General features: G+C 44.4%; 1 protein-coding gene across 1 annotated transcript; it reads left to right on the top strand.

Annotated features, from left to right (window-relative positions):
* The first annotated feature begins 4,181 nt into the window (after nt 1-4,181).
* Nucleotides 4,182-14,819, top strand: ACTR10 (actin related protein 10). The gene is made up of 13 exons (XM_042046943.1): nt 4,182-4,333; nt 5,814-5,886; nt 6,447-6,529; nt 7,506-7,614; nt 9,367-9,474; nt 9,664-9,731; nt 10,027-10,106; nt 10,513-10,548; nt 11,839-11,918; nt 12,015-12,088; nt 12,901-12,982; nt 13,605-13,806; nt 14,343-14,819. The coding sequence occupies exons 1-13, from the start codon at nt 4,257-4,259 to the stop codon at nt 14,522-14,524; spliced, it is 1,254 nt and encodes a 417-aa protein (XP_041902877.1). The 5' UTR covers nt 4,182-4,256; the 3' UTR covers nt 14,525-14,819.
* The last annotated feature ends 686 nt before the right edge of the window (nt 14,820-15,505 follow it).

Raw genomic sequence — 15,505 nt, 5'->3', positions numbered from 1 at the left:
TCTTCCTTGCCTGTCAGAGGTAGCACCGCTCTCAAGAGTTGCATGAACTGGCTGCACTCAGGGAATAATTTCTTACTGTGTTATGGAAATCCTTCTTTTCACTCTGCTGGACATTCTGCTTACGAGCTGGCTTAATTGTCCCACCACCTCCTTAAACTTTGAATAATTATCTCCATTTATATTGTTATCCTGAATGTATTTATAGCCTGATTCTTTCGGGTTAGCATCACCATCTGTTTCTCCAACAGTCACATATTTGGGGGAGAGCGAGTGCTCTTCACATTATGCAAGCAGCTTCCTTGATTAAACCAGCCCGGCGTGGACGGATTTTGTTATGAAACCCTGGCACATCTCTAACTCTCTGGCTCTTATTATCAATAACTCTGAAAAGACCATCCATTAAATTAAGCCACTTTAAAGCTGCAGCTTGCATTTCAGAACTCGTGTTAACTGTGATTGATTAACGTAATTTAAGAGGAGATTTCCAGTGGACTATAAAGACGGTGATGTGATTAGCAGGAAACTCTGATCATTCCTAACTCAGGGATAGTACATTCAGGAGGAAGCCATGGGCTGTGGATTTCAAGTAGGGCTCCTGATTTTTGCAAGACATATCTAAGCAGTCATTTTACATAAAACATTATATTAAAAACATAAGCATAGTGCTGTAAATAGGTAATTGCAGCATGGTAAGATATCATAAATGGGTGAGATCTGGGGATGAAAACAGATCATGCAAACATCATGCTTAGACTTTAATCATATACTATCTAAATTACTCCAATTTTTAGACCTGAAGTATTTCAAGAGCAACAACATTAAGTATAGTACATTATGTATAAGACCCCTATCATGGAGATACTCAGGAGGATTTTACAGAATTTGAGAGAATGAGTATTCACCCTCCAGTGAGAGCATATTCTCACCAGGCACAGTGACTGCACAGCTTCCCTGGGCTGTCCTTGAACAGCCAGGGCAGACAGCACTCCAGGAAGCAACTTATCACAGAATCATGGAATACCAGGTTGTAAAGGATCTCAAGAATTATCTGACCCAACTTCTCTTGGCAAAATCACAGTTGAAACAAGACGGTCCAGCACCCTGTGCAGCTGAATTTTAAAGTGTCCAATGTTGAGGGATCCACAATTTCCCTGGAGAGATTATTTCAATGTCTGATTGTTCTCATTGTGAAAAATTTACCTTGTGTCTAATCAGAATCTCTCCAGCAGCACTTTGGAAATTCTGGGATTGTTTCCCTGAGAGAAAAATTAAACACAGAAAAGTTTCTTGAATATAATTCCTGTCTCAGTCAGGTGTAATTACCACTGAGTGCATATTCTTGGTGCACTGGGGAATTGCTCAAACATGGCAGAGTTAAGGTTCTGTTGTGGAAATGACATTTGAACATATTTTCATGCCTCATTGTTTGCATATCCTTTAAAGTTCAGCTGCATTTCCGTGTTCTGGAAGGCCATAAAATACTAACCATAAAAAATAACTTAAAAGGCCGTTAAAAACATAAAACCACACAAAATCATAAGGCAAGTTGAACTCGGTGTCACAATGTTTAACTGCTGCAGGGTTTTGTTTGTTTATTTTTTCATGTGTCAGCACTCTCCACTGCTGCCTTGGCAATGAACCCTCCTCCTCCTCCAGAATTCACTGGGTGTGTGCTGGTCCCATCACTGTTTCTGTATCTCGCATCACCACTACAGCCTTGTCCTTGCTCCTCAGTTTCCCTCTCCTAGGAGAGGCTGGGAAGCTGGTGATGGGCTGTTTGAAGAGTGCCTGGGCTCGTACTGAGCTGTGGGATGGTGCTTGAAGGAGAGATAGCAGGGCTTTATGAGGGATGTAAAGGGCTTTGAGAGGAGTCTTCCCCGAGTTTGTCACTGCAGAGTTCCCCTTCTTCGCACCCTTCCTGCATTCCCTCTGCACTGCCTGGATTCCTTGTATGTCCTCCAAGAACCCTTCCAGGATGCCCCATCTGCTTCAGCTCCCCCACTCTGCACTCCTGCTCCACACACACCTGGACCTTCTCTTCTCAACGCTGTCTCTTGACTCCACTTTGTCACCTTGGTGACTTTAGGGTGACAAGAAGGGGGGAACACGGTGAGGCTGTGACAGGAGCAACAGGGAAAGCGTTTGTGCAGAGCTGCTAGCCCATGGACTAGAGCGGGGGTTGGCCCAGGCGACACAGCAGATGGTGGCAGCGACAGCTTTCAGCGTCTCACATCACTCCCACTCATCATCCGACTCCCACACACCTCCACCTTCAGGGACTGCAAATAGAAAGTGTGGACGTGGGACAAGCAGCACTGCTGGCAGAGTGGAAAGCACAGCAAAAAGAACAGCATCCACAAACTGCTGTAGGAGCCACAGGTCAGGGGGCTTGGGTTCAGTGACAACAGAGCACAGCGGTGTCACCACAGCCTTCCCTGAAATCCTCTGCCTTCATTAGCACCCTTTTCCTCCCCTGCATAAACCCTCTGGCTCTCAGCCTGGCCTGTCTGGCAATGAGCAAATGTCTAGACCCAACTCCCCAGCTAATTGCTTTTTCAATGCTTATTTTACTTCCTTGGTCTTGTGCACTTTGCTGAAATAAATACCCAAGACACAACTTTTGGGGGTGTGAGCAGGGCCACAGTTACACTCCTGGATATAACAACTGCCTGAAGAGCAGCTGGTTTTACAGGTGTGGTTACTGTGGGGAAGGGGAAGATTGGCAGAGGAAAGAAGATGGTTGTTGGGAGTGGGGCAAGTGCTACCTTAGGAAACTCTTCCTCAAGTGATCCCAAATTTTCATTACACTGACCAAAATCTGTTAGAAACTCCCCTTTCCCAGCCAGGGGATCCAGTCACAGGAAGACACATACCACAAACAATATTCATCAGAACACCTTTTATTGATTAGGTTCTTAGTATTAAGCGCAGCTGATCTTCTGCCTCTCTGATCACCCATCTCAGGCGACCCAGTCTTGAAAGCATGGATTCCTAGCAGGTCCTGAGCTGAAAGGGATCCACGAGGATCACTGTGTCCAACCCCTGGCCCTGCACAGGTTGTTACCACCATGGGGTTTATCATTCCTATCCTCATTGTACTGCGAGCTCCGCTCTTCACTCCCAACCACCACGCTCCTGGAGTAGCGAAGTGATGTGGCTTTTTTAGTCCCTGGAATGTTTTATTTCTGTTCGAGAGGGAGGATGCTGTGCCCTGAGGGTACCTGTGCACCTAACCTCATAGAAATGGCTTTTTGCATTAAATGTGGCTGTTTCCGTGGCAGCCGTGGTGTGGCAGCAGGACCAGGGCAGTGCCTGTCCCCCTGTGCCAGCACTGCTGAGGCACCTCCAGTCCTGGGGGCAGTTCTGGGCCCCTCAAGACAGGAAAGGCATTGAGGGGCTGGAACGTATCCAGAGAAGGGAACGGAGCGGGGAAGGGGCTGGAGCCCCAGGAGTGGCTGAGGGAGCTGGGAAAGGGGCTCAGCCTGGAGAAAAGGAGGCTCAGGGGGAACTTTCCCACTCTCCACAACTCCCTGACAAGAGGGTGGAGCCAGATGGGGGTCAGGCTCTGCTGCCAGGGAACAAAGGACAGGACAAGAGGAAACAGCCTCAAGTTGTCCCATGAGCAGTTTAGGTTGACTGTTGGGAAATTTTTTTTCACAGAAAGCGCTGTCCAGCCGCGGCACAGCCTGTCCAGGGAATTCGGGGAGTAACCATCCCTGGACGAATTTAGAAGCCGTGTAGATGTGGCACTTGGGGACATGGTTTAGTGGTGGAATAGGTGGACTCGATGATCTTGGTGGGCTTTCTCAGCCTAAGCGATCCTGATTTTTACGACTTTGGTCGAGCGGGAGCGCCCCCAGCGCGGCGCCTCCTCCCCGCCTCACGCAGGCCACGCCCACACCCCGGGCCCCGCCCACCTCCTGGGGCCCCGCTCACCGCTCAGGCCCCTCCGTGGCCTCGCCGCCCGCCTCCCCGCGGCTGCCCTGCCCGCTGCCGGAGCGGAGCTGAGGGGAGGGCGCGCCGCAGCGCGCTCGCCGCCGGTGCCGCGGTACTCCCGGCCGCCTCGAAGCTCCGCACAATGAGGCGGAAGCGGCGGTGCGGGCCCGAGGGAGGCGGCGGGGCGGCGGCGAGGCGGACAGGCGCCGCGGGCAGCCCGGCGCGCCGGAGAGCAGGAAGGCCCCGTATAGCGGCGGCTGAGGGAGGTGGAACGGGAGGGGAAGGGAGAGGAGCGGGGAAGGAAGGGAGAGCGGGCCGCGATGCCGCTGTACGAGGGGCTCGGCAGCGGCGGGGAGAAAACCGCCGTGGTGATCGACCTGGGACAGGCCTTTACCAAGTGAGTGCTCCGCCCTGCTGTCGGGATTTGGTGCTGTCCAGTCTGGAGAAGGGAAGGGTCCGGGGAGGCGTTAGAGCCCGTTCCAGTGCCTAAAGGGGCTCCCAGAGAGCTGGAGAGGGACTGGGGACAAGGACCTGGAGTGACAAGACAAGGGGGAATGGCTTCACACTGCCAGAGGGCAGGGATAGATGGAATATTGGGAAGAAATTGCTCCCTGTGAGGGTGGTGAGGCCCTGGCACAGGGTGCCCGGAGAAGCTGTGGCTGCCCCATCCCTGGAAGTGCTCCAGGCCAGGCTGTACAGGGCTTGAAGCAGCCTGGTCTGGTGAAACGTGTGGAATGGTTAAGGTTCCTTCCAACCCAAGCCGTTCTGTGATTCCAAGAATGATTTTGTGGGTTTTTCCCCCTCACTCTCTTCCTGTGTTGGTCTGTGTGGCGCAGAGCTGCTAATAAGCATCCTCGGTTTTTAGTCTTGTGTTTTAGATTAAAACAAGGTTTAGCTCGACTGCTGAAACAGGAATGCTCACTATTTACTTAGTATTTCATCTCGTGGGCCAAAAGCTTTGTTACCTGGGAATGGGAGGACTTAACAGAGCTTTCAGGGATGGGGACAGCCGATTCCATGAGTGGCTTTTTGTGGATTCACAGTCATGTGGCCAATTGAAAGCTTTTCCCAAGTTTGGGGTGCTTGTGAGCTTTTATTCCCTGGGCATTATTCATCCAATGAAATGCTCTCATGGAAACGCTTTTCCCCTGAATAGTGTGTTTGTAGGGTCTGTTTCCAGCCTTCTCTCTTGTAGAAGAAATAGCAGTTGAATTATATGAGAGCTGTCTGTCGTTTTCCAAATAAGGCTGAAATTAGCTGAAAGTTCAAGGAAAACTGCCTGTACACACTGGGATTACACAAGTATTTGTTTGAGACAAAAGAAGAAAATTAAGTTCTGAATTACAGCTATTTTAATTTTTTTTTTCTGCTATGATCCAACGTGATAACTGTTGCCAAATAGCAAACTGAGATATTAATTGACTTTTTGCATTAAAAGTGCTCCAAGTCCAGGAGCTTTATGGTTTTCTACTGTTGTTTTCTTCTGACGTTTGTAGTTAATGGGCGTGACAGGGGTCAAACAAATGTCTGGCACTGAGACTATTAAAATAAACCTTGAATTTATTTTGGCTTAATTGCTTTCTTCACTCCATGGTTCTTGTGTGTGTTTGGAAGACCAGGTGGGTTTCTGAAAAGTTTGGTTTGGGGTTGCTGCTGGTTTTATCCTATTGTTGAGGGAGTCAATAAAAAAAGGTACACAATCTTTATCTTTTTGTCCATCTTTAAATTCATCTCTCAGTGGCTGGATAGAAAAGCTGTGTGCAAAGCTCCTCTTTGCAGTCACAGAACATCCCTAATACATTACTCTGTGATGGTTCCTGGGCCCAGGGTGTCAAATGGGGACTTCAAATAATCAGGTTTTCAACATTTTCTTTTAGGTGTGGGTTTGCAGGAGAAACAGGACCAAGATGCATCATCCCCAGTGAAATCAAGAAACCTGATGTCTCAAAGGTGAACTTTATGGAACTTTACCTTTATGGTGTTTGATGTGTTATGGTGTAGAAAGAATTTGCAGATGCTCTTTCTGTCCATCACAAGAATAAAATATTCTGAAATGTTATGCTTTTCATTATTTTAACTGCTGCTATTAGAAGATTGTGATTAGATAGAGGTAAGTGTGATGCCAGTGCTGGTGTTAATTGCTGCTCAGTCCCCATGGAACTTGTGTTTTGGGGCATTTATTGAGAAATTGCTTTGCCTAGTTATGCTTCTTTTCTTTCTTTTAGTAGAGGATGGCAGATTTGGAAAACAAATGCTAAGTTGCCTGTATGAAAAATTAGCATTAATTAACTCTGGAATTTAGTTATAGGGTGAGTTTGAGATGTTTTAAGGACAAGAGCAAATCAGGCAAGAGTGAGTGTTTATATATAGTGTCAGATTAAATATATATTATGTATATATCTTATATATTTCTTTATAGATCATGTGTGAATATATATATGTGTATATATATATATGCACACAACCACTGCCCAGCATTTGAGCTGACTCTGGATATTTTCCCTTCCCAGCCTGTCAAGGTGGTGCAGTATAACATCAACACAGAAGAGCTGTATTCCTATCTGAAGGAATTTATCCACATGCTGTATTTCAGGTAAGAGACACCTGTCAGTGACCCAGGCCTTCTGCAGCTCTTCCCTGAGCACATCCAGGGGTGTGAGCAGGGGGAGGGACACGGTCTACTTAGATAAGAAAACAGAGATAAGACTTTGCAAGGGGCTGCCTGGCTGTGTTGGCGCAGGAGGAATTCAGTGGTGCTGAGATCCAGGTTATCTTACAAAGAGTTCCTGTCCTGCAGCATCAGTTGCTCTGTAGAAGCAGGAAATGTTTGATAAATTACCTTTCAGCTGAGGCTTTTATAAAGGGCCTGAAAAGGGGAAGGCATTACCTAAGGAGTTGCATTGATTTTGGTAGGGCTGAAGCTCCTATCAGTGCAGGATTCTCTCCACAGTGTTTTGGAAGGAGGAACCTTTGCCTGTGGAATATTTTTACCTCAGCAATACATCTCTTTATTGTGTTTTTAGTGCCCTTAGTGAGTAATGAAATTTGACTTAGTCTTTTCTCTTTGCTTCAAATCCATGTTTTTACAAGTAAAAGCCATCATAGGGAAAGCAGGATTTAATTTCTGTGCCTCACGTCTGTGGGTTGGGTTGTTTTCTTCTCCTGTCCTGGACCATCACTTTGCAATTGAAATCAGGACAATTCCATCCTCTTCCGCTGAAATCAGAGCATCTGTGTCATCAGTCTTTGCCTTTTGTGACACTGTATGACACAGCACAAGCCACTGATGACTTATTTTTGCATTTCTTGTTGATTTAGAAATGTATAACAGATTTTGAGAGCTACAGGCTCTGTAACTTGTTTTCCCTGCCTCAGTTCCCTGACTTTCTTTTAGGAAAGCATTGGGGTTTTTCGATTTGTGAAAAAGACTTTGGGGTCTGCTGTAGAAAATGCTGTCTAAATGCAAACTTTGAGGACTTTTGAGGAAAATGGAATATGACTGTGAGGTAGGTCCTGTAATAGGTGCTAAAACTTCCCAGTTTTATTTTACAAATCTTGTCTTTTTTTAGGCATCTGCTGGTGAATCCCAGGGACCGGCGTGTTGTGATCATAGAGTCGGTCCTGTGCCCTTCACACTTCAGGGACACACTCACCAGGGTCCTCTTCAAGCATTTTGAGGTAGGTGTTTGACAGAAATGTGTAACTTTGCTCCACATGCACAGCCCTTGCCAGGAGGATTTGTACTTACAGTCACTACCGGATATGGACAGAAAAAATGAAAATAATGACAAGAGTGAGAGAGGCATAAAGAAGAAGAAAAATCTGATGATGGTGTGAGGAAATAGGGCGTGGAAGTTGGCTTAAAGACCATTTTTGTTCCGTTCTGACTCTTCATTAGGCCGCAAAGCAGCAGCAATTAACAAGGCTCTGCAAGGTTTCCCTGGCTTGTAGATAATAAAGCTCACACTGCACTGTCCCAGACAGATCCAATAATCCCCATTGAGCACTGCCTGGAGCCAGGATTTATATTTAAACACTTGTTACTGCTTTGTCAGCAGGTCTCATGATTTCTGCCAGTCGATATCTCTGCCTAGCACATCTGTGCTCATTTAGAGAAGAACTTACCTGAAATCAGGTATCTTCTCTGCTTAATCAATCTTTTTGAAGAAAAGTTTTGAGGAAAAAAGAAAACCTATGGCTGCCCCATCCCTGGCAGTGTTCCAGGCCATGTTGGATGGGGCTTGGAGCAACCTGGGCTAGGGGAAGGTGTCCGTGCCCATGGCAGGGGGTGGAACGAGATGATCCTTAAGGTTCCATCCAACCCAACCAGTCAAGGATTCTGTGAAAAGTCTGGACCTAATTCTTGCTCAGTTGTAGCAGAAAATGTTTTGGAAGGTGACTCCATGCTCCTTCAATTCAGACAGAACAAAGGTTAAGGTTTTTCTATAAAAAGTAGTGAAACCAGTTTGTCTGCAGTACTTCTTCACTGTCCTTCCACACCACAGTTTACCAACTAATCTCGAGTTTCTGCATAATTCTTTCTTACTATTGATAAAATTTTCTGGTAACTTCAAATTGCTGAAAGATTTGAGGGGGTTTTTTGTGGTTCTTTTTTTCATAATCCCTTTACAGCAATAGAATGTCTCAGTTAAAGCACACCCCATGCAACACGGTTTGTTGGAAATGGCTCATGACTTCAGAGTCATATTTTGGTGGAGAGACTTTGTAACTTGTTAAGAAGCCAGTTAATACTGATGGAAGATTAATTCTCTCTGGTTTCTATTTGCTGCAGAGAATAAAAGTGGTTTATTAATACAGGATCAATGTTTTACCTTCTGGCTCTGGGTTAAGGGTCAGTACATTTCCTGTAAGTGCAGGATTTATTGAAATTTCTCACTTAATTCGCTCTTCAAGGTATTCTCTTAAAGGAATTGTTGCTTTCTAGGAAACTTGATTTATGGAATTCTGGGAGAAGGAAGCAATTCTCATGTAATTTTCACTTGAGTTTCCACATTGTTTTGGTGAGAGTGTTTCAAACAGCCTCTTCTGTGCGTTTGGGCGTAGCAGTGTTTGTCGTAAGGCACACTGTAATGGATTTTCTAGCACTTTTATTCACATCTTCAAGTTTTTACAACTTTTCAAGTAGCTGTACTTCAGCTTCCTTCATTTCTTTTCAATAACAATAAGAAACTTGACCTGAGTTTTATAGCCTTGCTTTTCTTACAAGCCCATTCCAACATTCATCATTACTGAAGTAACTGATGTGCACCACAAGGAAGGTGAACACAGAATTTGGAATCCTGTTGTATTTTGTTCAGTACTGGAATAACTCAAGATACACTTGTTTGGGTTTTGCTCTTAAAACATCATTCAGGGAAGGCATCAGTGCTTTGTTTGTTTCTGTCAACTTTCCTTTTGGTTTTCCTGTAGGTACCTTCTGTTTTGTTTGCTCCAAGTCACCTGATGTCTCTCCTGACACTTGGGATCAACTCTGCCATGGTGCTGGACTGTGGATATGCAGAAAGCTTGGTGCTGCCTGTATCCTTTCATTTTCAGCAATGGGGCTGTCGTGAAACATGAGACTTTGATTGACTAGAAATTAACTGTGGAGAAAAGCAGTTAGAAGGTGGCTGATGCAAGGGATTGTAGAAGGGAAAAGGCATTTAGTTCCAGCAGACTGAAAAAACTCATAATGAAAAAGAGGAGAATTTCCTGATCTTCCTGTAGATCTATGAGGGAATTCCAGTCCTGAGCTGCTGGGGTTCCCTTCCCCTGGGAGGAAAGGCCATCCACAAGTAAGTTCATAGTTATCCATTCCAGGTTACAAATTACTTGTTTGTGAAAGTTCCTCTTTGACCATGAGAAAAAATTCCTGTTTTAAATCCTAGCTTGCTGTAATATCATCCAATTTTTAGATTTACCACTGGTTGACTGTTGCTAATGTGGTAAAAACTGTGGAAATCACATCTTCTTAAGTTTATATTTAGAAGGATGTAAAAGAAAGGAATTAATCCTGTCCCTGGAGTCCAGTCCAGAGACCCAGGCTGAGTTCATGACTGTCTTTACCCACCCTCCTGTGCACTGTTTTAGGGAGCTGGAGTATCAACTGCTGGAGCAGTGCACAGTGGATACAGGACTGGCCAAAGGACAAAGCCTTCCCTCCGTGATGGGTAAGGTCTGTGGGATGGGCACCTGTGCTGGGAACTTGCACTGAGGAAAGGGTGTTAATCCTGACAGTGGATAAAATGGGTTTAGGATTCACTGCATCTCATGGGGCCTACCTGCATAAATTCTTTCTTGGCCTTTAACAGGTACATTATTTTTATGATAAGCCTCTTCTTGCAACAGTTCTGAGTAAAGGCTGAGATAAAAGTTCTGTAGTAATTTTTCAGTCTGTTTTGAGCAAAGACACACTTTATATTTCTGTTCATAATATCTTTTCTGCTTTGGAAATCTTTAAAAGCTGCAGTCAGAGCAAAAGTTTAATATACTAAATGTAATTCAAACTTAAAACAAAAGTTTTTTTAAGTAGGAAGAGAATTTAAGAATGAAACTAAGTTATTTTTTTTCTTACAGGCTCAGTCCCAGAAGACATAGTAGAGGATATAAAAGGTAAATTTGTTTGCTTTGTGAAACTCTAGTGTATTAAATTGTGCAGTAGGGTGTGATAATAACAAGTGTGCAATATTTTACAAGTAGGAATTTATTTTTCTTCTCTGTTTGTTGTATTTCTTACCTCTTGGATGAACTTGTGTTGTTCTTCCTCTTTGAAAGCAAAACCAAAACCAGGTGTTGAATTTCTCTTTTGCTTTAACCTCTGTGTTGTTGAGTGATAATTTGTAGACACATTTGGTAGGTGGGCACAGAAGGGATTGTTCTGTTCTGTAGTTTTGTTTATAGATTAACTAGAAAGGCTCTGTTTGCTTTAAAGTCAATTAAAAAAAAAAAAAGTATGTATAAAAGACATTTTGGTGTGTTAATCAGGCAGGCAAGTGGAGACAAGAACTACATTTACACCAGAAAAAATACAGTCTTTCTTTGGGCAGAACTTGGATGAATTCTTGTGTAATTGTTTCATGTGCAACAGGTAGAAAAACATGTTTTCCTAGAAAACAGTAACTAGTATGTATCCCTTGGGTCAAATTAGGAAGGAATCCATCAGTCAAATGCGAAATAAATGCAGCTGGTGCTTTGTCAGATGGAATTTGCTTTTCTAATTCCTGGACTTGCACGCATTTTCTGACCAGGTGTGTTTTTTTTATGCAGTCTTTTGGAACCAGAGAGAACAGGCTAGGGATGAAATTATTGTTGTCTGTGTGTTGAAGGGTTGTTTCTTTGTGACAGCAGTTTATAGGGAAGATGCTCACCTGTGCCAGATGCAAATAAATAAATGCATAATAACAGTAGCAGCTGGGGTACAAACGAGGTTGTGCTCTGTCAGCATTGTCTGGAAGCAGAAAAACCCTCTGGAGTTCTTAGGGTGTTGAAGAGTTGCACTAAGGAAAATATTGCATGGTTGGAGCTTGTTTAGAAAATGAGCAATGCCTCATTTGAAGCCGTGTTGCAAGACCTGCAGCAAAGCCAGGATACAACCCCTGGCACCTTGAAGCACCATTAGAAACATCCCTCTGGCTTAAAATGTTGTGTGGTTTGTCTGGGAAAGGACAGGCAGGATTTCCAACCTAATTTTGTGTCAGCTTCATTTAACTCATGGTCTAGACAGCACCTGAACTCTGCTGGAGTGTAGAGACTGCTTGTCTTTGCATTTATTTGATAATGTCTTGGACCAGCAAGGGCCTGAAGTGTCTGTTCTTTTCTAAATTAAGAGAAATGACTGTTTTTACTGGTGATGAAAGGATCCAGCAAAGCCTCACTTGTGCCCCTCTCCTCCCCTCTGCACAGTCCGCACTTGCTTTGTGAGTGATCTCCAACGGGGACTGAAAATCCAGGCAGCCAAATTCAACATTGATGGCAGTGCTGAGGTGAGTGGAGGATGAAGCTCTTCCTGCTCTTCCTTTGAGGTGGCTGCAGCCTTTTTGGGCTCTAAAATAATAATACAAGTCTGGTTTTATTTCCAGCGTCCCTCACCGCCTCCAGACGTGGACTATCCTTTGGATGGAGAAAAGATTCTCCATGTAGTTGGCCCCATCAGGTGAGAAATGTCATAGCAGAGTATTTATCACTACAAAGATATATTTCAACTCTTAAAAGCACATAAATTGTCATAAAATTGGATTTTAATGAAACAGTTGCATATGTTTTTAATGCCTCTAAAGTGAAAGCTGTGTGCTGGCCACAGTGCAAGCCCATCATGGGGGGGGTGGCTTCTCCAGAGCCCCAAGAGGAAGATGAGAGCAAAGAGATTAGAGGGATGGGGGAAGAGAAGCGAGTGTCAATGCCTGATAATGAGACAGGTTTAGTGATGTGAACAGGGCATTTTAACCTGGAGAAAAGGAGGCTCAGGGGGGACCTTCTCACTCCCTGCAACTCCCTGACAGGAGCATGGAGCCAGGTGGGGGTCAGGCTCTGCTCCCAGGAAGGGAGGGACAGGACAAGAGGAAATGGCCTCAAGTTGTGCCAGGACTGGTTGAGATAGGGTATTAGGGAAAAATTCTTAACTGAAAGGGTTGTCAAGCACTGGAACTGGCTGCCCAGGGAAGTGGTGCAGTCACCATCCCTGGAAAGGTTCAAAACGTGTGGATGTGGCACTTGGGGATGTGGTTTAGTGGTGAACAAGGGGTGGTGCTGGGTTGAGGGCTGAATGTGATGTTTTTAAGGCCTTTTCCAAGGATTCCATGATTGTCCCCTCCCCGCTGGCACTGCTGGGTGCATGGGCTGTGTGACAGGAGTGACAAAGTGTTGGCAGCAGGAAAGCTGCAGTTATCTCCAGCTCTGCTGTGCCCGAGTTCAGCTCAGAGTGTGGTTTTGCTGCTCATTAACACTCACTTCCTGTCTGTTCCACAGAGACTCTGTGGTAGAAATCCTGTTTGAACAGGATAATGAAGAGACATCTGTTGCCACTTTGATCTTGGATTCACTTGTTCAGGTATCTTTATATTAGAAACAGTTTAGGGGATGCCTCCAGTCTTAAGAGAACCCGCAGTTATAAATGACTCAAGACTTAGAGTCCTGCAGGCTGCTGGTTTACCTGTGCTAGAATAAAATTAATTTGGACATCTTTATTACAGGCAGTATATTAAATTAATTGCAGGCATTTTTCTTGGCATATACAAATGCTTCTCTTTTTATTATATTTCGGAAAAAAGTGCATTAGGAAACCACTATAAATGGAAATTTTCATTATGTGGTGGTGTATTCACGTTAATTAAAGTTGGCTCCCTGTAGCTGCTGATGCCATTTAAATAAGTTTGCTGAGATGCAATTTGTTGGAGAGCCATGGACTTGGCTGATATGACAAACATTTCCATTAGAATTCTTTATGAAAACAAATTGTTTAAGAAGTTCTGTGCCTGGAGCCTTCACCTCTGCACCTCCAGGCATTTCCTGTGCATTTCTCTCATTATGTTGGTTATTTTCCAGCTAAATATGAGAAAACAGCAATTAGAGGGCATAGAAATGGACTGAATTTCTAAGAGACCTCTGAATGTCTTCAAGCTCAGGCAGCTTGACTTACGTAGGGGGTTTTTTTGTGTCCCTGTTTGCATTAGTGCCCAATAGACACCAGGAAGCAGCTGGCAGAGAACCTGGTGGTGATCGGGGGCACCGCGATGCTCCCGGGGTTCCTGCACAGGCTCATGGCTGAGATCAGACACCTGGTGGAGAAACCCAAATACAAGGAGGCACTTGCCACTAAAACCTTCAGGATTCACACTCCCCCTGCCAAACCCAACTGCGTGGCCTGGCTGGGAGGTAAGAATGGGAGCAACTGGGAAGCAGGGGTGGGAAAAAAACCTTCCAAGTGGGATTTGTAGTAAATAAAACCTTTTATTTTTAGGATTAGCAAACCAGAACTATTTCTGTGCACCAAATTTTGTGGTGCTTTTCTTTCCTGGGCAGCTGCTGTGGGCTGAATCTTCTCACAGCCGGTGTGAATTTGTGGGGCACCTTTTTTGGGGGAAAAATTGCCCTGAACACAAGGGAGTTTGGTGGAAGAGTTTAAAATAAAAACTTCTAGGAAACTTTGTTGTAAGAGGTGGGTCAGCCAGGCCAGGTTTGCTGATAGCAGAGAGCAGATGATTCCTTGTTTTCAGATACTTTCAGGGATATAAATGGAAGCAGTTTGGGACTTAAATGGGATACTGAAAAGGAAAGCAGCGATATCCATTCATCCCTTTAAATTTTGGGGCAGAGCTAAAAAATCCCAGTTGAGATTTGTTATGGGAAGAAGTAGAAAGAGAAATTCTACATTGAATTAATGCAATTTATTTTCCTTGCCAATAATGTAGGAGCCATTTTTGGAGCACTCCAGGACATCCTTGGGAGCCGCTCTGTGTCCAAGGAATATTACAGCCAGACAGGCCGCATTCCCGACTGGTGCTGCCTCAACAACCCCCCTCTGGAAATGATGTTTGATGTTGGAAAAGCACCCCCACCACTGATGAAAAGGGCTTTTTCCACAGAGAAATAAGCACCTAAATATCACACAAGGATTCTGCCCCATTTCAACTACATCCATGTGCATTGGGGTTTGTTTTTTGTTCATTAATTTGTGTGTAACACCATTAAATAAGAGCAACGTGGGTGTTGTCAGGGAATAGGCACTAACACTATTTAAAACCCTGTCCAGTTATAGTTTACAGACTTAACTCTGGCAACTCCTCTGCTCTTTTGTCTTGTTTTGGAGAAATTCTGTCCTCTCACGAGCTGTTCCCTACTGAGTTGTTCATTATTTATCTGTATAGTAAATGGCATTGCTGAGAGAATTTGGTTGAAGATATTTTCATTTTAAATGTGCTGACAAGAATGAACAGCAGTCTACAGGGAAACATCTATGGGAATTTTTTTGTGTCAAATTCTGTTTTAAAATATTCCACCCTTGAAGCACATGTGAGGAAATGGTTTGGGGCTGTTTAGCAAAGGTAGTGGAACATTATTTCTCCTGTTTTAAGAGTTCTAGCAGAGAACTCTTCTGCCTGTACTTCTCTCATAGTGCTGAGCTAAAACCTCTCCTGATCTGTCTCCTCCAAGAAAGATTTCAGCAATGTAAGACCATAAATTATTATAAATTAATTATAAACAGGTGTGAGGTAAAACTTGGCTCAGTGGCTACATGATGACTGCTGGTATCTGCTGGTTACTGGGGTTTAAGTCCTACCCTGAGGAGCAATTTTTGTCTCAAATTTGGAAAGATAAATATAAAATTTTTGGGGTGGTGAAGTATTTTATTGGCACAAACATGCTTTTTGTGACAGATTTCCTTGTGCTGCCTGCTGCCCACCTGCTGTGTGCCTGAAGCACGACTCTGCAAGTCAAACAGATATTTAAAGAAATCCTCTTGTGGTGAACCTGAGCACAGGGAATGTGCTACAGCACTTCAGCAGCTCCTGCGTGGTTTTGTCATTGTGTTTCCTACGTGCTTCACCTTAACAGATGGTGTTACAGTCCTGGG

Source organism: Corvus kubaryi, unplaced genomic scaffold (assembly GCF_017639235.1).
Source record: "Corvus kubaryi isolate FWS band 111438036 unplaced genomic scaffold, C.kubaryi_AGA036_p1.0 66, whole genome shotgun sequence".
NCBI lineage: Eukaryota > Metazoa > Chordata > Aves > Passeriformes > Corvidae > Corvus > Corvus kubaryi.
Note: the sequence above shows the minus strand (reverse complement) of the source record. Positions and strands in the feature narration are given on the sequence as shown.